The 23471-nt window shown below is 44.4% G+C and overlaps 1 protein-coding gene across 9 annotated transcripts in view; it reads left to right on the top strand.

Annotated features, from left to right (window-relative positions):
* The window catches only part of LOC149286400 (rap1 GTPase-activating protein 2), a 370335-nt gene that overhangs the window by 100847 nt on the left and 246017 nt on the right, over window positions 1-23471 (top strand). For 8 of the 9 annotated variants that reach the window (XR_016277602.1, XR_016277601.1, XM_089494081.1 and 5 more), the window contains one exon: window positions 1609-1644. Coding sequence is in view for 7 of the 9 variants with exons in the window: in XM_089494081.1 (XP_089350207.1) it covers window positions 1609-1644 (36 nt within the window). In the remaining 2 variants the exon portion in view is untranslated. Of the gene's footprint in view, window positions 1-1608; window positions 1645-13843; window positions 14050-23471 lie in introns of those variants that run through there. The other variant, XM_089494089.1, reaches the window with a different exon arrangement.

The raw sequence follows: 23471 nt of genomic DNA, 5'->3' as shown, positions 1-23471 counted from the left end.
ACTGATGAAAAGTAGCACTTTCACTCTCTGTCATCCAGATGTGGTTGAATTTCAGTTCATAGTGAAACTCTCACTTCCCGTAGAAGATCTGGATCTTCTTCTTCTCTCTCTCTCTCTCTCTCTTTTTTTTTTTTTGACTGGAAGCAACAGAATTCAGCAGCAGACTTCACCTCCTCCTCACTCCAGCTGCTACCCCACAGTTTCACTATTATGAAACTGTGCTCCAAAAATATTTTAGCAAGTTTCCTTAGGAGGGAAGCAATCTTATTGTAGTCAAAGCCCACTGAACGTTAGTTAAGTCTGTAAAGTAAGGGTGGGCAGAATTGTGATATATCATGATATGGAATTGGGACATATCACCCTCCCTCCCTCCTTCCCTCCCAGTCTCTCTAGACCACTGGTTCTTAATAGAGAGGCTGGTCCAGATGTTGTTGGGACCTTAGCTCCCAGATGTTGTTGGACTTCAAGCCACCATGGCCAGTGATGAGGGGTTCTGGGAGCTGAAGTCCAACTAATATCTGGATTCCCTGTCCAATGAGCACTGCCCTAGCTCAACTGAAACCTACCAAGTGCAGCCTGGTGCATAAGTCATACATGAAAAATTGAAATCTGAACCTAGACAGTTAAAGAGGATTTGCTTCAGGTACAGAACTGCATCTCACTTGCAGTCTGGATTCCTCGCAGCTTTCTTTGTTTCAGCAGCATAATCTAGGGTAGAAGGGGAGAGTCATTTTGTTGGTCTGTTCTTAAACAACTTGGAGTTAGAAACTCTTTCCAATCGATTGCAAATTTTCCAGAGATCCACCAATCAACCAACCATCTGCATACTTCTGCTAGAAAATAGTTCTCAGCTGGGATTGTTTATGCACAAGTCCTTGAAATTCAGAATCTGTCCAAAAATCAGCACTGGTGTTTTGTGTGTGTGTGTGTGTGTGTGTGTGTGTGTGTGTTATTGAATGGTGAGCTCTAGATATTGTTGCCCTGGCCGACATAGTAGAGGAGAAGGGATAATGGGAGTTGCAGTCCCATTGGGAGGACTGTATGATGCCCACACCTGGTGGATGTCCCTGTGGATTGATAGTTATGAAGTTGGGTGACATTAAAAAGGGGAATTAGACCTATTGAGAGAGGATATGTCCACGGCTAGTCATGATGGCTCCATGTTACTCCATGATCTCTGAATACCAGAGAGATGAATGCATTGTTTGTATATTCCCAAGCCTTTACCCTCGGTCTTAAGAACAAGAAAGCTGTTTTTAAGCAAGCAAGTCAACTGAGAAAGCTAGGATAGTCAGTACCAATTCCCATCTTCTACATTTCAGAAAAAGGAAGCACCTGAGACAATGATGGTAACAATAAATTGTTGTTGTTAGCTTCCCTTGAGTTGATCCTGACTCATGGTGACCCTGTGGATGAGACATCTCCAAGATCCGTTATCGTCCACTGCAATGCTCAGGTCCTGCAAATTCATGCCAGTCACCTCCCTGATTGATTCCAACCATCTGGCATGTGGTCCTTCTTCTACCTTCTACCTTTCCTAACATGATTGTCTTTTCTAACAATAAATACAATCCACTTAACAGTGTTTCCTCTTACCTCTTTTCCCAGGATTGACAAAACCATGCTTGCTGGCCTGAAGATCAAGTGAGTAACCAATTCTTTGTTTCACTTTTTATATTAGCATGGCCACCAGTGTTGGAGGTCCTTATGCCTTCTTATCATCCTTGTACAGTACAGTCATCTCTCCATATTTGCGGCTTTGATATTTGTGGATTTGATTATTCATGGATTTGATTAATATGTTCTCTCTAGGAATATCTAGGTCCTCCCGTGCAACTCTATGGTCAACTTTAACTAAAAGTTGCACTGTAGGACCCAGAGATTCCTAGAGAGGTGTCAGGTAAAAACATGGTGTTTTTGTTATTTGAGGTTTTTCCATATTCACCGGGGTCTTGTGCCCCTAACCCTAGCAAATATGGAGGGACAAGTGTAAATACAGATGGAGTAGGGATGGAGGGCATGGGCGGAGGGCTTTCCTCTCTGATCAGTGATAAAGATCAGTCACAATTCAAGCTAACTCTCGATCTCAGGCCTTTTGGTTCCCGGTTCATGCCTCAGCATCTATGGCCACCCTCTTTTGTTCAGATCACCTGAACTTTTGCTTAGCATGGGTGTTGCTCAAATCTTTGTATTCATCTGGGATGGGGCCAAGTTGGTCTCCTCAATGCCATGATGTTGCCCCTGGAAGGTTGGGGGTTCTCCGGCTAATGGAGGAGACTAGAATTTGCTGCTGGGATGATTCTGCATTTAGTCTTCTTTTGCAGTTCAGGATACCCCTGAATCCTGCACTCTTTTTAATAGTTAGGGTATTATGCAGAAAATATTTTTTTGTACTCTCCACCAACCTTCTCACTTCCTTCCCAACCTTTCTCAAACTCTGCCTGCAAGAGGAGGGGGGAAAATGGGAACGCTTCCACCTGGCAGTATGTTTTGTTTTCATTTCTGTGGTCGCACTATTTTTAATCTCAGTAAGCGTGATTATTATTTTCTCCCCTCCATCTGAAGGCTGAGGTGATTCATGGTTGTTGTTTTTAAAAAGGACATGAAATGCAGTCACATTCTCTTTGAAGCTGTGCCTGGGCAGTGGCGATATAACCCATGTGCAGTTAGCATTTTGCTTTGTGGGAAGGAAAAAAGGGACTCGGACAAGCTTGCGCCATCGTAAGTCACTCACAGGATGCCAGCCGGTGCATTAGGACCAGTTGCTTGAAAAAGTGACTTGAGACATTAAAAGTAACTCATTAGTAGGATTTTATTCTATGCTAATTTTATTTCATTTTTTACAACAATATGTTTAAAGATCCCCCTCAAATGTTTATTCATGTCTCTCTCTCACATACACACACTGATGCTACAATGGGCCTGAACAGACAGGTCAAAATAAAGCTGCTTAAGGTCACTTGGGAGGTAGGCTGTTTAAATGACACACATATCTTAAGAGGTCATAAGCTGTGCCAAAGCTGTGCTCCAGTCCTTAGGACTGGAGCATGGCTTTGGTGAGGCTTCCGGCCCCTTAGGACACATGCAGCATTTAAACAGCATATCTCCAAAGTGACCCTAAGCAGCTTTATTTTGACCTGTCTGTTTGGGCCTTCATTACAATAAGATTCACCAGGATTCTGCTGGGGTTTTACACCTGCAAAGCCAGCCAGCTGCATAAATGGGATAGATTCATAAGCCCATCTGGAAAGGCAATGTAGACCTGTGCGGGGAGCAACATTATGTCACTTCTGATCTCCATTTTAGCCTGGATATAGCCAAAAAAGGAGTTATGGGCAGGGATCTGAGACTTTTCAATAGGTGTTTTTGTCGTTGAATTTTCATGCATGGTGTGATGGTTGTTGTGGTGGTTATTTTGCTATAAATGGTCCTTTATGACTTCAGTTTATTTCATGGTGTTCTGCCTCTAGTTAGACTTTGCATGGTACTTTGGACTTTATTACACATGACTCTTAAATCATCACAACAGTTCGATAATAGCACCTTTGGCGATATCTATTGCGTGATGCCATCTCCCTCTTGTCATTGCCTTTTCCTGGAAGTGTGGTTCACTTGTACCTTGCCATTGACAGAGAAACCCATCCTTACGGTCCCAATAGTGCTGGTATAGAACTAGTCCAGAGCCACTGTGGCGTGGCACGTTGGTTTGAGTGTTGGCCTATGAATCTGGAGACCAGGGTTCAATTCCCATCTTGGCCCTGAAAACCCGTGGGTAAGCCACATTCTCTCAGCAGACCTCCTCTGAACAAATCTTAGCAAGAAAACCCCACAATAGAGTCTCCTTAGGGTTGTCTTAAGTCAGAAATGACTTGGAGGCACAATACAACAACAAGCACTAGTCATCAGGTCCAGTCAATGACTCCTATGACAGTTCTGGGATTGCGCAGTTACATGGCGACAGCATCTCCTCTCCTCTGTCTCCTTCACTATTCGAGAACAGCCTTTTACCCTAGTTTATTTCATTATTCTTATTTTGTTAAACCACAATCGCACAACTCCAGAATTGCATTTATGAAAACAAAAATACACACACACACAGACGAAAGAAAGGCATTCAAGGTAGGGCATAGGGCAGGGATGCTGGGTTAAGGACGAGAGTCAAAGAGAGTGCAAGGGGCCAGGGGCAACCTAGGTCCAAAAGACACTGCAGAACTAATCCAGTTTGAGACCACTTTAACTGCCCTGGCTCAATGCTAGGAAATTCTGGGAATGGGAGTTTTGTGAGACGTTTAGCCTTCTCTGTCAGAGAGCTCCATTGCCACCAATAAACTACAGTCCCCAGGATTCACTAGCACTGAGCCAAGGCAGTTAAGGTGGTCTCAAACTGGATTATTTCTGAAGTGTGTTTTGGATTCTGGTCACACTAATGGAGGGATTGTGTGACCCAAACCACTATGTATGCACTCTCCTTTGTTAATGCAATTTTGGCAAGAACGTGGGGCATGTGATAAATTCCTTGGTCTAGTTTTTTGTTGGTTTTTTTGGGCTATATGGCCGTGTTCTGGAAGAGTTTATTCCTGATATTTCACCAGCATCTGTGGCTGGCATCATCAGAGAATGATGGCATGGAAGTGAGTGGGATATATGTATTGTGTGACCCTTGGTTGAACGTAGGAAATAAACTCTTCCAGAACATGGCCACATAGTCTGAAAAATCATCAAAAAACTATGGATGCTGGCCATGAAAGCCTTTGACTTCACAATTCCTTGCTCTCTTTACCCCCAAATCCCAGCTGACAATACAGGGACTGCAGAGTTGCCCAATAGTATTTTTAGATCCAGCTACAGGTAATGTTCTGCATCTGTTTCTCTTTGATGTTCTGCAATATTTCGTATGTTAGTTTACTAAAGAACAATGTTTGCCTTTGGACACATTGTCAGCTCTCTTGCAAAGCTGGCGCACTGGCAAGCCATCCCATGCCTTCTGGGATTCCTGCCCTGGAACCAGTGTCGTCATCGCATCCCGGAGACTGGCTGCATAATGAGTCAATGATAGAAAAAGCAATAACATTCCTGGCTTGAGGCTATTGCTTCTCATCTTGCCTCTCAATCGGGATTCTTTTTTTAGGGGAGGGGAGAAAATTAAAATTCGTGATCTTGCTGGGAGCTTGAATGTGAAATCTATTATTCCTCCCCCCGCACCCAAGCCAACTGCTAACTCTTTGCTTTTGATAGGTGGAGTATGGATTTGGAATGAAAGACACCATTTCTCCCTTCCTGAATGGTGCTGCCAGGGCTGGACTTTGGGGCTGATGGCTAGAGACAGAATAAGCAGGTGCCTCTTAGATGTGGCAAATCTGGTGCACCACGTTTCAAAATTATTGCACTGATTGGTAGCATAGTTTGAGTGTTGGAAAAGGACTCCAGAAGAACAGGGTTCCAATCCTTGCTCAGCCATGGAAACCCGCCGGGGGAACTAGGGCAAGTCACACTTTCTCAGCCTCAGAGGAAGACTTTGGCAAAATCCCTCTGAAGAGATCTCACCAAGAACACCCTGTGATAGGTTCACATCGGGGTTACTGTAAGTTGGAAATGACTTGAAGATACATTGATATGTACAGTTGGCCCTCCACATGTGCGGTTTTGACTTTTGCGGATTTGATTATATGTGGTTTTGATCAATATGTTCTGTCTAGGAATCTATAAGTCCTCCAGCGCAATTCTGTTGAAAGTTGACCATAGAGTTGTGCTGGAGAACCTAGATGTTCCTTGAGAAAGCACTTCTCTAGGCATTTGTAGGTCCTCCAGAATGATTCTATGGCCTGGTACCAACGGGCAGGAGGCAGTGTGGCGCCGGCGATTCTAGGGTCGGAACCCTAATCCCTATGGATGCCGCCATTATGGTGGGCCCCTGTCCACACAAGGGCCACCATGATGGCACAAGAGCGGCACAGCGTCTGGACGTCGCTTGCAGGAAATGGCATCATGGCAACGCCCCTTCCTGTTTGCAACACTGCAAAAAAGAAGCTTCTTTTTGGTGGCGCATCTGTTCTGTAGCATGCGGATGCTGCAGCACAGATGCAGGGCTTACAGGAGCAGCTTCTAGCCGCCTGTCTGTACTGCCCTTATGATAAACTTCTGGCACATGTTGACCACAGAGTTGCACTGGAGGACCTGGAGATTCATGGGGGTCCTTCACCCTTGGCCCAGCAAATATGGACCACTGTATATTGCATACAGAGAAATATATAAAGGAGGAATTGCCAACGGCAGCAGATTGAGGGAACACTTATCTGCTCCTGAGATGCTTGGGAGCCAAGGGGTCTAATCTGCACTGCAGAAATAATTCAGTTTGACACCACTTTAACTGCTGTGGCTCAATGGAATATGGAATTCTGAGATTTGTAGTATTTCGTGGCACCAGACCTTTCTGACAGCTGGGCTTGCATCTTGAAGGGTTGTTGTGCACTGTTGTTTTGCTATGTGCAAACTACTTTCTGCAGAAAGTTCCTCCTGTGGTGGTTATATTAGTTGCACAGATGTGACAGGAATCAAAGTTAGCTCTCTGTGGGCCGCATGAGAGTGTATATTCAAATGGTTCCTTCACCTCCACCTCCAAACAGTCTGGAAATAGGTAAGAATAACAAGAGCAATAAAAATACACACTGAGGTGGAATATGCTGTGGCTGCAGGTGCCTTCTCAGCCCGAAGAGGACAGGAGAATTCATATCTAGTGCCAACCCTGGCTTTTAAAAGTATTTATCAAATGCCACCCAAGGTTTATGAAATAACTTATCAAGTGAAATCATTTGCTCCTTGCATTGTTATTCCACTTTCATATGGCTTGACATTTGGCAGAATCAGAATGTTTATGTTGAAATGAAGAGCGCTTGGCAGAGAAAATTTCAAACATTTGTGTTGCTTTGACAAATATTCTTTGACACACACATGCATTGTTGTGCAGGGTAGCTTGCCATCCAGTCACAGATATGTGCAGAGAACATCAAGTCATTGATTTCTGTTGGCTCCCGGACAGATGTTGGATTACAAGCTCCATCATTCCTGGCCATCAGTTATGCTATCTAGTGGTGAGGGGGAATTGTGGTTCCACATCTGGAGGAGCCCTGCGATGCCACTAGATGGTGCTCTGCAAAAATAAAAATGCAGAACAGTTCAGTGCAATGTGGTTTGGAAGGCATGTGTGTATATGTGTGAGTCTTTATCAAATAACTCTTAGTTGATTGGTTATATGAACTTTATAGAATCATAGAGCTGGAAGAGACACCAAAGGCCATCCAATCCAACCTCATTCTGCCTTGCAGGAATACACAATCAAAGCATACCCAACAGATGGCCATCCAGCCTCCCAAGGAGACTCCATCACACTCCAAGGCAGCATATTTTATTATCAAACAGCTCTGATTGTCAGAACATTCCTCCTAAGAGTTTGGTGGAATCTCTTTTCCTGTAGTATGCATCCATTGCTTTGGGCCTTAATCTCTGGAACCATGGAAAACAAGCCTGTTCCCTCTTCAATGTGACATCCCTTCAAATATTTCAGCATGGCTATTGTATCACCTATTAAACATCTCTTCTCCAGTCTGAACATCCCCAGCTCCATAAGTATTTCTTCATAGCTCCCAGACCTTTTACCATTTTAGTCGCCCTCCTCTGGACATACTCCCACTTCCCAACATCCTTCTTGAATTGAGATATCCAGAAATGGACATAGTATTCCAGGTGGGGCCTGACCAAAGCAGAATACAGTGGTACTATCACTTCCCTTGATCTAGACACTATACTCCTCTTCATGCAACCAAGAATCGCATTGGCTTTCTTGGCTGCTGCATCACATTGTTGACTCATGTTCAGATGAGGTCCACTAGGACTCCTATGTCCCTTTCACATGTATTGTTGTCAAGCCTAATCTCATTTGTTCTACTTGGACTATTTGACCCATGACAATTGCATTTCCCCAGAAGTGATACTGGATGGACCTTGTGCTCTCTTAGAATCATAGAATCATAGAGTTGGAAGAGACCGCAAGGGCCATCCAGTTCATCCCTTTTGCCATGCAGGAACTCTCGGTCAAAGTATGCCCAACAGATGGCCTAACAGAGGCTGGATGGTTATCTGTTGGGGATGCTTTGACTGAGATGCTCTTCCAGTTCTATGATTCTAGTTTGCAGCAGGAAATCTCCTGGGATTCTCTTATTCTTTCTTTTGTCTCTCATCTCCCAGATAATCATAATCGCTACATCCCAACCAAGTTGTGATTTCAGTCCAGGAGCAAGAGCTACACTGGGTGCATCTATTCTGTACAAATAATACAACTTGGCACCACTTTAACTGCCATGGTTCCTTCCTACAGAATCCTGGGGTTTATACTTTTGTGAGGCATCAGCAGTGGTGTCACTAGGGGATGTGGGGGCTTCAGACCGCACCAGGTGAGACCTTAAAGGGTGTGTGTGTGCTCCTCAAACACCTACCTTTGGGCAGAAATGGGCTGTGGCATTCATCTGCTTCCCTTTAAAATGCTTTAAGTGATGGTGGGAGTGGGGTGAAGCTCAGTGGGAGGAGAAAGCAGAGGCCCCAGAATTTTTAAAAATTAAAATTTCAAAATTCAAAATGTAGAGTTTTTATTTTGCTAGTTCTTTATGTCACAATTATTAGTACAGCATCATATGCGGGCGTGCTATACATGTATGCTGGGAGCCGTGCCGGAAAGGCTTCTCCCGTGCCCCGGAAGAAACAATGGGGTATGCCGGGTGCGCGCCATGGGGACGAGCCCCATTGTTTCTAATGGGGCTTGACTTTGCACGGTATTTCCCTTACTTGGCGGGGTCCAGAACAGATCCCTGTGTAAGGGAAGGGCCAACTGTATTACATTCAGTGGTATATGGGAATTATGATTTACAAGTAATGTTTGTGCAAAAAAGGACTATCAAGGATTCTGTATGGTGTGAAATGGGAGGAATTCAATTGGGGTGTGGATGTGACACCATGAGTTACCACACCCATTGATGCCAACCCTAGTGGGCATCAGCACTCTTTGGCAGAAAAGGTGAAAGACCTTGCAAAACTACAGATCCTAGGATTCCATAGGATGAAACTACAGCACTTAAAGTAGTTTCAAACTCCATTATTTCCACCGTGTAGATGCGCCTGCTGTTAGAGATTTCCAGACAACAGTGGTTTAGCATAGAATGGACATAGCAATGTCAGTAGCTCCCTCTTCTCTCTACAAAAGGGGAGGAAGAGTATAAAGTGGTTTCCAGCAGTTTAAATGTAGTTTAAGGACCAGACTGGGATGGTTATTTCCACCACTACCCTAGCTTTCTCAGATTTTCTTTGTGTGCGTGTTTTAGCATATAACCATTTTTTATTTATTTATTTAGGTATTTATATCCCGCCCTTCAGCCCTAATGGCTCTCAGGGCGGCTTACATTTATTATTATTTTTTAACCAGACAGTTCCCTGCCCGCAGGCTTACAATCTAAAAGACACAACACAAAAGGAGAAGGGAATGGTGAGGGGGGAGGGGATCAGGTCCAGCATTCTTCTCTCCCTCTGAGGCCTGGACCAAGGCAGATGGACCGGAGGGAGGGCTCTTCTTCTTCCAGGCAGGCCTGGTGGAGCTCACCTGCCTCTCTCTCCCAGATGGTGGCTGAAGGGAGGGCTGGTCCTCTTCGAGGAAGGCAGTTAATTATATATTAATTAATTAATTGTATATTGGGAGAGGTGTAAAGAAAGAAAATGGTTCTTGGGATGCTGGTGCCTTCTTGCTTGCAGCTTGCCCCATCTCCTATACCATTCCAGCCAGTAGTGATTTTGCATAGGATCTCTATTGCAAGCTCAGCAGTTCCCAGTTCCAAGCATAAGAATAAATAAAGGTTAATAATAATAATAATAATAATAATAATAATAATAATAATTCAGTACAGCTTGCTTCTCTGCGCCAGGTTGCCCTGAAGTCAAGTGGCCCTTGAAGAAGAAGAGTTGTTGATCTGGGAAGGAATCGTTCTGAAAAATAGTAGTATGGCCTTTGAGAAGCAAAGATTCAAGAGCTGAATTATTCTAATGCTTGGAACAGGGAGTTGCTCAACTTGCTAGAAAGTGTGTGTATTGTGGCCTTCAAGTTGTTTGCAACTTATTGCAGTCCTAAGGTTATTTTGTTTTAACTTCTATTTGGGTCCCATATTGGGGTGTTCATTGATTTGATTTGATTTGATTTATATCCTGCCTTTCATCCAATATGCAACTCAAATAGAAGTTAAAACAAAATAGCTAAAACAATACATATCAAAAAAGTTTTTGAAAATTAAACAATCAACCCAATTAAAACTTTAATCTAAAACCACCAAACACACCATATTGTGTGTTGTGTGCCTTCAATTTGTTTCCAACTTATGGCGAACCTAATCATGGAGTTTTCTTGGCAAGATTTCTTCAGAGGTGGTTTGTCATTGCATTCCTCTGAGGCTGAGAGAGTGTGACTTGCCTAAGGTCACTCAGTGGGTTTTATGTCCAAGCTGGGAATTGAACCCTGGTCTCCAAAGCCACAGTCTAAGGGGTCATTCCCATTGGCGATTTCAATCGCATGACATCGAATCAATGCTCAAACACTCAAATTGCAATGCCACACTGGCTCTTTTGTTGTTGTTGTGTGCCTTCAAGTCTTCTGACTTATGGCAACCCTAAGGCAAACCTATCATGGGGCTTTCTTGGTAAGTTTCTTCACAGGGGGTTTGCCCTTGCCATCCTCCGAGGCCGAGAGAGTGTGACATGCCCAAGGTCATCCAATGGGTTTCACGGCAGAGCAGGAATTCAAACCCTGTTCTCCAGAGTCATAGTCCAGTGTTCAAATGACCACACGACACTGGTTCCCATGCAAAATCACAACTGGATAGCAATAGCAATAGCAATAATATGTACAATGCGCCTGCACCATATGCAAGTGCACCATACACGTCTTTCAACTTATGCTTACAGCTTAAAATGAATGGCGCGCATGCTCGTGGCATGTGCACTGCATCACGAGCCCAAGCCCCATTGTACTCAATAGGGCTCGAGCATACCGACCTATGAAAGGATGGAAGGTTGAGTCGACCCTGGAGGCCCTGGGATCGAACTCACAACCTTGTGGCTGCAGTACCAGCATTTAACCACTGTGCCACCAGAGCTCCTCTGGACTTATAGTCCAACTAAAGTTGCTTCCACACTGGAGAAATAAATCCGGTTTGGCACCACTTTAACTGCCCTGGCTCAAGGCTATGGAATTCTGAGAGTTGGAGTTTGTTGTGGGGCACACAACAAACTGCAACTCCCAGAATTCCATAGCCTTGAGCCAGGACAATTAAAGCGGTGCCAAACCGGGTTATTTCTCCAGTGTGGATGCAGCTGTGCAGCTTCTTCTGCTGGGCTGAAATTGCTACTGGTTTATGAGAGAGCAATGCCTAGTAGATGAGAGAAGAGACCAAAAGGAGTCCAGAATTTTTCCTGCTGCCACCTGGTGGCTGAAGTTGTTATTGGGATGCATCCAATAAGATATTACGATGCTCTCCAGCCCTGCACCTAGGCTTCCTGCTGCCATCTGGTGGCTGGAGTTTTTATTGCAATGCATCCCAGTTGTTGACAGTTCTATGCAATGCTCTCAAACTGTGCTGCTTGTGTGTGTGTGTGTGTGTGTGTGTGAGAGAGGGGGGATCTGTGCATTGAATGCATCCCTGGACTAACTTGGAGTACTAACAAAAACTGCTCTTTGCACATCTAACCTTAGGGATAGGATGGGGAACATTAGATTAACAGAGTCAGCGAGGAGGTATCTGATCTTGCCAGGAAGACACATGCTTAATAATGTTTGCGCACCGCAAAGAGTGATTGATAGCATATGTGCCAGTTCTAGAGTAACGTAAATGTCAGAAATTCTCCAAATCCAGCTGGAAAACAGGCTGTTTGTAAAATCAAGGCAGTGGCAACACAGGGGAAATTAAGACGGAACGAGAGAGGGGTCCTCATAATTCAAAACAGAGCTGGGGGAATTTGTGTTTCTCTGGATGTTAGAGTCTGACTCCCATCAGATCCAGACAATGTGAGCAGTGGTCAAGAATGATGAGAGTTTTGGTCCAATGGCACCTGGATGGCCACAGGGTTCCTGTGCCTGGATTAAAAGAAACTGTATTGCATCTTGTTGAATAAAAGCAACTTGTTTTTTTCCTCTTGGTACTGTGGCAATGTGTACCTTGGAGACACTTGATGTAGATGTTGCAGATATATTGTTTAATCTTCCTCCCTTTGCAAAACAACAACAACAACAGCCCAACACTCTTCTGCTAACTCACTAATTGTTTATTGCTCATGCTTGACAGTAGGCATTATCCGGGGAAAGTGAATATGTCTGTGTGGGTGTTTCTGCTTCTGCTTTTCTTTTAACATTTGGAGACAGGAACTGAAGCAACAGGAGTATAATCCAGGCCACAGTGATTTAGAAGTAAATTCTTGTTGAACCCAATGGGACTTTCTCTGTGAACATAGATAGGATTGCATTGTCTCTGATCTCCCAGACAATCAGAATTGCTATATCCCAACCAAGATGTGAGGCAGTCTTCTCTCACTGTTCCTTTGTTTCCTAAACTTAGGTATACCTTATTTCTTTATTTCCATACCTTTGGTCCATGGAGATATAGGATGCCCCCATAAAGCCTAGTAACAGACTGCACAGATATAGAATGGGTGACACCCGGCTTGACCAAATAGTGCATGCTTAGGGACTTAGGGAAGACTTAAGGAACTGGGTATGTTTAGAGAAGAGAAGGTTAAGAAGTGATATGATAGGCCTGTTTAAGTATTTGAAATGATATCCTACTGAAGATGGAGCAAGTTTGTTTTCTGCTGCTCCAGAGGTATTAGGTATGAATACCTTTTGAGATATTAGGTATGGATCCAGGCAGTTGTTGTGTGCCTCCAAGTCAGTTTTGACTTATGGTGACCCTAAGGCAACCCTCTCATAGGGTTTTCTTCGAAGGTTTCTTCATTAGGGGGTTTGCCATTTCCATCTTCTGCCAGATGAGATTCATCAAATTACCAACTTAGACAGCTTCTAGAAAGCTGTCAAGACGGATCTCTTCTGGCAGGCCTTCCTGGAATAGTACTTGGCCAAAATGATCTCTCCCACATATGCTATGATTTTGCCCACCGCTTTTGATTTTAATGTTTATGTAATTTTAATCCTTAACTGTTCAATTCTTTAAGGGGAGGGGAATACTTTGTATATATATTGTATTATTTTAATGACGTACGCCGCATTGATTGTTATAACAAAAAGCAGGAGAGAGTGTGACATGCCCAAGATTACCTAGTGGGTTTTTATGCTCCAGCAGGAAACTGAACACAGATCTCCAGAGTTGTAGTTCAACGCTCAAACCGCAACACAAAGAACACAATCATTGGTATCGCTTAGCCTTCCCAAACCTGTGACCTTCTCTATATGTTGCATTACAACCCCCAGTCTCCACAACCACTTGGGATAATGGGAGTTGTAGTTCCGAAAGGTACAGATTAGTGAAGGGTGGTATAGCTCCCCCTCTCTTGTTCCTATGAGTTCTTGCATTGATTTTGTGCACTCATCCTGCAGAGCGGAGCTAGGGATCTTTTATGCTCTCTCTTCTCCTCCTTCTCATTCTCCTTCTCTCCCCCTTTCCCCACCTCCTTTTGCACTTTAACTTGGTTTTCATTTGTTCCTGTGGTAACCACACATGTATCTGCAGAGAGCGCTTTGGAATTAAAAGAAAACGAGTGCATGTGACAGAATGGGGGCATGAGTGAAGAAAGAAGATTAGATAGTCCTGCCTGAATAGTTTGCAATTTGCTTGGCCTGATTTCTCTATTATTTAAAATGAAAAAAGGAGAAAAAAGAGGGTTTTAGGGGTATGCCTACAGTTGCAATTTGCAAAGGACCAAGATATTGCGATCCTAGATGCTGCTTCCTGGTAAATAGGTCTCTGACCTTTTCTTGTTTCCCATTTCAAACATCAAAATGCAGAAGATCTGGTAAGTTTTGTTTCTTTTGTGTATTAAGCTGATGGTGGATGGTGGGAAAGGGAAAGGTCTGCAAAGGATGAAGACAAAACTGAGTGGTTAGGTAACGTGTTTTCTTCAGGTGCGGGAGGTTGGTAATAAACAACTTGAGATGATGGAAGGCCCTTAGGGGCATGTGCAGCCTAGTGGTTAGGGTACTGCACATTACATCTTGTGCCTGGCCTGAAGTTAACCTACCTCAACATGGTGCGCCCCAGATGTTTTGAACTATAACTACTGCTTTGAATGGATAGGAATGATTGGGAATCACAGAATCATATAGATGGAAGAGACCCCAAGGGTCATCCAGTCCAACCCCATTCTGCCATGCAGGAACTCTCAATCAAAGCATACCCGACAGATGGCCATCCAGCCTCTGTTTAAAGACCTCCAAGGAAGGAGACTCTACTACACTCTGAGTAAGAAGTGTGTTCCGCTGTCGATCAGCCCTTACTGTCAGGAAATGCCTCCTAATGTTGAGGTGGAATCTCTTTTCCTGGGGCTTGGATCCATTGCTCCAGGTCCTAGTCTCTGGAGCAGCAGAAAACACGCTTGCTCCTCCTTCCTCAACATGACATCCCTTCAAATATTTAAACAGGGCTATCATATCAACTCTTAACCTTCTCTTCTCCAGGCTAAACATAACCAGCTCCCTAAGGCATTCTTCATAGGGCATGGTTTCCAGACCCTTCACCATTTTAATTTGGACACACTCCATTTTCTCAATGTCCTTTTTGAATTGTGGGGCCCAGAACTGGACACAGTATTCCAGGCAGGGTCTAACCAAAGTAAAATACAGTAGCATCATTACTTCTTTTGATCTAGACACTACACTTCTATTGATGCAGTCTAAAATCGCATTGGCCTTTTTAGCTGCTGCATCGCACTGTTGACTCATGTTCAACTTGTGGTCTACTTGGATTCCCAGTAGCAATGGAGCAATGGATGCAAGCTCCAGGAAAAGAAATTCCATCTCAACATTAGGAGGAACTTCCTGACAGTAAGGGCTGTTCGACAGTGGAACACACTCCCTCGGAGTGTAGTGGAGAGGTCTTTAAACAGCGGCTGGATGGCCATCTGTCGGAGATGCTTTGATTGAGAGTTCCTGCATGGCAGAATGGGATTGGACTGGATGGCCCTTCTTGGGGTCTCTTCCAACTCTATGATTCTATGATTCTATGCTCTATGATAGCAATCTCCCACCTTTCCACTCTGAGGGAATGTGTTACACTGTCCAACAGCTCTTACCCACCGGAGGTTCTTCCTAATGTTTAGGTGAAATCTGTTCCTCTAATGTGAGGACCCAGTCTCTGGAGCAGCAGAAAACAAGCTTTTTCCATCCTCAGTATGCATTCTAAAATATCTGGAGGATGCCAAGTTGAGGGAGGTTGGACCATTTGCCTCCCATCTGAAGCTGCCTATTTAGGAACGCCATGCAGTCAAAGTCCCAGGTCACAGTTCCCCTTCTTCCACAGCTCTGGCTACCAGGGAAAAGACCTCTTCTGTCCCAGTTAGTCAGCTGGACATGCCCTCCAACTGTCCCAGTTTGGCAAAGATAGTTCTGATCAATCCTCTGTTATCAGGCCGAGCATGCTTAGCTTCCCTGGTCAGACGGGATCTGGTGCCTTTACGGCATTTAGGCAATTTATAGTGGTGCGTCAATCCCACCTTTCCCTCAGCCTTATCACACGACAGTGTGGCTCTCACGGTGGTGTTGTGCTGTGCATCAATTCCTGGGAATTGATTTTTGTGTAGGTGTGTATGCTTGAAATAATCTGATAAAGACTCTTTCCTGCTATGGCTCAGGGTCTGTCTAAACAGTTAAAATACTCCACATTCTAATCATAGAATCATAGAATTATGGAGTTGGAAGAGACCACAAAGACCATTGATGCAGCCTAGAATCGCATTGGCTTTTTAAGTTGCCACATCACACTGTTGACTCATGTTCAACGTGTGTTCTACTAGGACTCCAAGATCCCTTTCACATGCAGTTTTGTTAAGTCAGGTACCCCTCACATCCTATATACATTTATTTCCTTTTTTCTGCCCTAAGTGCACTAACTTACATTTCTCCCTGTTGAAATTCATTTTGTTAGCTTTGACCCAGCTTTCTAATCTATGGAGGTCGTTTTGAAGTTTGATCCTGTCCTCTGGAGTATTAGCTACTCCTCCTAGTTTGGTGTCATCTGCAAATTTGATAAGTATGCCCCCAATTCTTTCATCGAAGTCACTGATAAAGATGTTGAATAGAACTGGGCCTAGTACAGAACCCTGGTCATTTCTCTCCAGGATGAAAAGGAGCCATTGCTGAGCAACCTTTGGCTTCGGCCAGTAACCAATTACCCATAGAACAGAATAGACTGTGATAGACAGAATAGACTGTGATCCAGATGCATGGTTTTTATCGGAGTATCTGTTAGTATCTATGAGGATGCAGATTATGGAACATGTGTCGATCCATCTGCTTCAGATAGATTCACATGGCTGTGCATTTTCAGCAGAAGGAGAGTGAATAGATGGAAATTTGCACAGGAGAGTGAAGACAACTAGGAATTGATGCAAATGTGCAAAAATCTGCAGCGATTGGCCTCTCAGCAAACTGTTTGAGTGGGAATGTCTGATTTGGATTCATTGTGAGAATGATCCGATTTGTGGGTGTGATGTGGGTGTGGTCTGGTTGTCCTTCCCAAGAAAGTCCTAGAATCATAGGGTTGGAAGAAACCTCAAATGCCATCCCATCTAACCCTATGCTATGCAGGAATACACAGCCAAGCAACCCTCGCAGATGGCCATCCAGCCTCTGTTTAAAAACCTCCAAAGAAGGAGATTCACACTCCAAGGGTGTGTCTTCCAGTCAAAGAGTTCTTACCATCAGGAAGTTCTTCCTAATGTTGCGGTGGGATCTCTTTTCCTGTAGTTGCTCCATGTCCTAGTCTCTAGAGCAGCAGAAAACAAGCTTGCTCCATTCTCAATATACATCCCTTCAAATATTTAAACATGGCTATCATATCACCTCTTAACCTTCTCTTCTCCTGGCTAAACATACCCAGCTCCTTAAGTCAATCTTTATAGGGCTTTATAGTTTCCAGACCTTTCAACTTCTTTGTATACACTCTAGCTTGTCAATATCCTTCTGTCAGAACCAGTTAAGATCAAGTATAATATTAGAAATATCCAGTTATTTAATATTCACTTCACATATTCAGCTCATATATGATCACTGTTATATGTTTAATATATATATTGATCTAGATAGTTCTGGGTGTTGAAACATTGTATAGTGTTGGGGGTTGGAAAAATAAGGTGGAATATTAAGGGTGAGGTTTGGCTTGTGGATGGGGCCCTGCTAAGGGGTTTGAAATGTGGGATAGCATGTAATGGTTCTTCAACTGTAAGGTGGCTGGTGGCCGTGGGGATTGATTCCTGGGTGGGGTTTAAAGTGGGAATTTTTCCTTGTGCCTTCAGATTCTGCAAAGATGTGCTTGTGGTTACTTCTGCTGTGCATCTTACAATAAACTTTCTTGTTTTACAATAAGTTGGTTGTGGATAGGGTTGCCATGTCCTGCCTGTAGGCGGGACAATCACGTTTTTTGGGCCCTGGGGGCGCCTCTGCCCAGTTTTGCAATGCTGTCCCGGGCCCCCAACCCACTGACCTCTCCCTGCCATTTTATGTTTATTATTTTTATTTTTTTAAAAAACCCAACACCTTGCCGCCATTTCTGAGGGCTTTCTGGGCCCTGCCCCCACATGTGACCAGGGCTGGTGGCATGCTTGCGCACAGCCGCCAGGAGTCCTCTGCCTGGAGAAGCTCCTCCAGTGGCTGGAGGAGAGGAGGTTTCTGTGCTGGCCTGGCCCAGGAGGCCCATGGCGCCACCAGCCTCGTGGCCTCTCTACAGGCACTGGATGCAGCCTGGAGAAGAGGGAAGGAAGAGGAGAGCCCAGCTTCCCAGCCAGGCCCTCTCTCTTCTCCCCCCGTCGCCTGGGGAACCATCGTTGCTTCAAGGTGGGTTGCCCTCAACTCCTTCCAGCATATGATTCTGCTAAGGGGAGCCTATCATGGGGTTTTCTTGGGAAACTTTGTTGGAGGGGGGTGGAGAAGAAAGTGTGACCTTGCCCAACTTGGATACTCAGGGGGCTTCTCTGGCAGACCGGGGCTTAGCTTTTTGTTCTCCAGGGTTGGAGCCCAGTGCTCCCCTTACCCACTTGGTCTCCTCCCCCTCTCTTTCGTTTCCTTCTCCCCTTCACCTTTCTTCTCCTCTTCCTCCTATCCTTTTTTTCTCCTCCTCCTCTCCTTCTTTTCCTTCTATCTCCTCTCCTTCTCTCCTTTGCCTTTCTTCACCCCTTCCTCCTATCCTTCGTTTTCTCATCCTTCTTCTTTTTCTCCTTCTTTCTTCTACTCCTCTTCCTCCTCCGCTTATGTCCTCCTTCTTCCTCCCTGCCTGGGAAGGGGAATGCTGGAGCATGGGGGGCTGTCTGGGGCCTTGGCTCCGATGGGCTTCCAACTGGCAGGAAAAAAGAGCAGGCACCATCAACTTGGCCTTTTTGTGAGGTGAGAGTGTCCTTTGCTCAAGGAATATTTTGGGGGGATGTATGTTTAGATGGGGTTTGATTTGGCCTATTTCCGAAGCTGAGAGAGTGTAGTTTTCCCAAGGAATTTTTTGGGGGGAATATTTGTTTAGGGAGGGGTTGGCTTTGAGTTCTTCTGAGGCTGAATGAAAGAAAGAAGTTGGCAGCATGAGCTTTCCGAAAGTCTCCTTCCTCAGATGCATTTAGTCTCAGAGGTGCAATAAGATCTCTTTCATATAAGGATTTATATTAATGTGTTTTTTTTAAAATTATTAATTAACTTTTTGGCTTTTAGCTGCTTATGTCTTCCATTTTTCTTGAATGTCCTACCATTTGGGGTAAATTTTTATCCTGCATTTGTCCTACATTTTGATCTAAATTTTGTCCTACATTTTTCTACATATTGTCCCAGTTTGGTGGTAGAAAATTATGGCAACCCCAGGTGAAAGACATCTGAAACCGAGGGCAAGTCCACTTCTTGTTAAACTACCTTGACATGTTAAATATGCATAGCCATGTCAAGCTAGGCCCATTAGAGCAGCAGCCACCTCCAGGCCCCTCCTCAGTTGCTTAGCAACTGCCCACAGAGTCCCCTTTCCTGCCTCTCTCAGGAACATAGAGCTCTGCAAAAAAGAAGAGAGACAGCAGCACAGCCAAAGAGTTTCAGTTTCACTTTGAACCACTACCCCTCTGCCCTTCTATGATGGGGCTTTCTGGTCAGGTTTCTCCAGAGGAGCTTTGCATTGCCATCCTCTGAGGCTAAGAGAGTGTGGCTCCTTGTCCAAGGCTCAAGGCAAACCTATCCTGGGGCTTTCTGGTCAGGTTTCTTCAGAGGGGGCTGGCCATTGCCATCCTCTGAGGCTGAGAGAGTGTGGCTTCATGCCCAAGGCTCAAGGCATACCTATCCTGGGACTTTCGGGACAGGTTTCTTCAGAGGAGCTTTGCCTTTGCCATCCTCTGAGGCTTTTTTGTGATTAATCACTATGCTTTACTTATGTTCAATGAAAATACGATTCATAACAGTAGCAAAATTAAAGTTATGAAGTAGGAACGAAAATATTTTTATGGTGGGGGTCACCGCAACAGGAGAAACTGTATTAAAGGGTCGCGGCATTAGAAAGGTTGGGAACCACTGATATATAGTATTAATTCTACATAAAAAACATAAAAATCTTTCTGCTATTACAGTCGGACCTGTATTATTCTCACACTTCTTAAGAATTAGTTAAGTCTTCAAATATGTTCCCCCTGTTCTTAATTTCCTTTTCTCATGTTGAGATATCATCTTTTTTTAATTTCATTCTCATTTCGCTGAGCAGGGGTATCCACTTTTCCTAATGAGTTTCGCCTAGCAACAGAAAAATTTCTTTCATATCTGAAAATGTAAAATAATGAATTAACCAATGTGAAAATTAAATCGTATTTCTCCTTCTTTACCATTTATCTTAGCATTTTTACAACTATGGTTCATCAAATCTTTCACCTTATCATTGTTTATTCCATTAAATTTTATTTCTTTACCAATCTTTTAATATTTTAATTGTCTGTTTTCCCCAATTATTTTCTTTATATTCAAATACCTTTCCATTTTACAAAAAAAATTGTCATTTTTTCATTTCTCAGTTTTCTTGACAGTTTATCTAATTCTATTATTTCTTGCAATTTCAATACCCATTCTTCCACTTTTGGGGCCAATTTACTTTTCCAGTAAAATAAAATATACATGGAAAATAAAGCCATGTTCAATGCCCAAATATGCTGTTTGGAATGGGGGGGGGGGGGGGCGCGTTGGCCAGAAAGGGAAGTACATTTCTGCCATCTGTCTAGGAATAATGCCAAAATGTCCTCCATTTTGATCATGCCTAAGAAACATGCATTTATAGTAACATTTTTAAAAAATCATCAAATTTTTTTGTGTGTCCTCCATTTAAAAATGTGTCCTACATTTGTCCCAGTTTGGAGATCCTGACTTATGGCAACCCGAGTTGTGGATCATTAGCCTGAGGTTCTCAGTTCTCACACCTTCTTGAATTGTCATGTCCAGAGCTGGACACAGTATTGCAGTTGAGGTCTGACCAAAGGAGAATAAAGTAGGACTATTACTTCCCATGATCTAGACACTATACTTCTATTGATGCAGCCTAGAATCACATTGGCTTTTTATTGATTCATGTTCAACTGAGGCAAGGCAGCCTCAGGTTACTTTTGGTGCTTGAGGAGGGAGGACAAGACTTTCCAAGAGAAGAGCCATTTTTCCTGGTCTCCTTTCTGTGCTCTTTACTCTTGAAGCTCCTTTAAAATTATTTCCTGTTTTTAAAAGTACAAGTGGCTTGCTGTTACAGTACAATAACAGAATGACCCTGTCCTGTTAACTTTTGGAAGTCACTGGGGGTGTTCTCACTTGTGATTTAAAACTAATGTAAATACAGCGGTTCATTTTAAAGCGATTCAAAATACAGCGAGTGTTATCCCGCTTTTCAATTCGCTTTATTTGTATCGTTCCCATTTACTTAACATTTTATTTTAATTGGCTGTAATTGACCCTGTTTCGTCCCCATTCAAGGATGAATTGGTGTATATTTAAACCGGTTTGGTTACTTTTTCATTCACATTCACTTGTTTTGGCGACGTCAAAGTGACGTCATCATGACGTCACATTAATTCGGAGTAACATACACCGATGTAGCCTGTACCTGCGTTCCCACTACCTGGCCGTTTTTAATTCGTTATACATTTTGCGATGTTTTTTTAAAAGAGCCAATCAGGAGGCGCTTATTCGTCCTCTTCTGTGTCTCCCCATATTAACTGCCATAACTCAGTGCTAGGGAATCCTGGGAATGGTAGTTTATTATGGCACCAGCACTCTCTGGCAGAGGAGGATAAATGTCTCACAAACACAACCATCCCATAGTTCCTCTGGAAAGAGCCTCGGTTCCCCAAATTCGCTTTGGCCGCCCCATGGGGAGAGAATCTTTGGGGGAGATTGCTCCCAGGGCTGTCTTGGGAGCCATCCCATAGTTCCTCTGGAAAGAGCCTCGGTTCCCCAAATTCGCTTTGGCCGCCCCATGGGGAGAGAAGCTTTGGGGAAGATTGCTCCCTGGGCTGTCTTGGGAGCCATCCCATAGTTCCTCTGGAAAGAGCCTCGGTTCCCCAAATTCGCTTTGGCCGCCCCATGGGGAGAGAATCTTTGGGGGAGATTGCTCCCAGGGCTGTCTTGGGAGCCATCCCATAGTTCCTCTGGAAAGAGCCTCGGTTCCCCAAATTCGCTTTGGCCGCCCCATGGGGAGAGAAGCTTTGGGGAAGATTGCTCCCTGGGCTGTCTTGGGAGCCATCCCATAGTTCCTCTGGAAAGAGCCTCGGTTCCCCAAATTCGCTTTGGCCGCCCCATGGGGAGAGAAGCTTTGGGGAAGATTGCTCCCTGGGCTGTCTTGGGAGCCATCCCATAGTTCCTCTGGAAAGAGCCTCGGTTCCCCAAATTCGCTTTGGCCGCCCCATGGGGAGAGAAGCTTTGGGGAAGATTGCTCCCTGGGCTGTCTTGGGAGCCATCCCATAGTTCCTCTGGAAAGAGCCTCGGTTCCCCAAATTCGCTTTGGCCGCCCCATGGGGAGAGAAGCTTTGGGGAAGATTGCTCCCTGGGCTGTCTTGGGAGCCATCCCATAGTTCCTCTGGAAAGAGCCTCGGTTCCCCAAATTCGCTTTGGCCGCCCCATGGGGAGAGAAGCTTTGGGGAAGATTGCTCCCTGGGCTGTCTTGGGAGCCATCCCATAGTTCCTCTGGAAAGAGCCTCGGTTCCCCAAATTCGCTTTGGCCGCCCCATGGGGAGAGAAGCTTTGGGGAAGATTGCTCCCTGGGCTGTCTTGGGAGCCATCCCATAGTTCCTCTGGAAAGAGCCTCGGTTCCCCAAATTCGCTTTGGCCGCCCCATGGGGAGAGAATCTTTGGGGAAGATTGCTCCCTGGGCTGTCTTGGGAGCCATGAAGCAGGGATGTCCTGCAAAACCCATCCCATAGTTCCTCTGGAAAGAGCCTCGGTTCCCCAGATTCACTTTGCCTGACCCATTGATCTCTGGGCTGTCCTCCAAAGCCCATCTGGTGCTCAGGCAGAGGTGAAAAAGAAAAAAAGATTAGTTAAATAATAAATAATAAATAAAAACTTTATTTATATACCGCCCTTCGAAACATCAGTGTTAGAATACCTGCATTGCACAGGGAAAGTCCAGTTTCCATCCCTGGCAGCTCCAGATTATGCTAGGAAAGGCTCCTTTCTGAAACATTGGAAGTCCAGAGGTAGAAATCATATGGCATGCTGGCAACATGTAGCCCCTAGGACCCCTCTGAACCTCCCCCTTGATTTTTTGGGGTAGTAGTAGTGATTTGTCTTTTAAAGAAATGGCCAGGACATGGAGCAGGGGATTCAAAGTACAAGAAATTTTGTTAACTATAATTGACATAATAGTGGAGCCTTGCCTTACGCGGGGATCTGTTCCGGATAAGCTCGAGTCCCATTTGATAGAATGGGGCTCGTGCTCATGGCGGTGCACATACCATTCAGTAGATTGCAGTGCGGCTTCCGCATAAACCGGAAACCACGTATGGCATGCCCGTGTATGGAGCGGGCGCGCTCCAGCAGACAATCTCATTCAAGATGAGATTAGTGTACTATTGTATATGATAACTGCCGCCCGTATGCTATATGCAAAATATTGGAAGTTAAATATGATACCAACAATAGATGAGTGGGTAATAAAAGTGAACAATTTAGCGATACTAGACAACTTATCAATGTATGTAAATAAAAGAACACCCCAACAGTACGATGGAAAATGGAA

This window comes from Sceloporus occidentalis, unplaced genomic scaffold (assembly GCF_023333645.1).
Source record: "Sceloporus occidentalis isolate IW3139 unplaced genomic scaffold, rSceOcc1.0.p SCAF_69, whole genome shotgun sequence".
Taxonomy (NCBI): Eukaryota; Metazoa; Chordata; class Lepidosauria; order Squamata; family Phrynosomatidae; genus Sceloporus; species Sceloporus occidentalis.
This window is presented reverse-complemented; position numbering and strand designations above follow the sequence as displayed.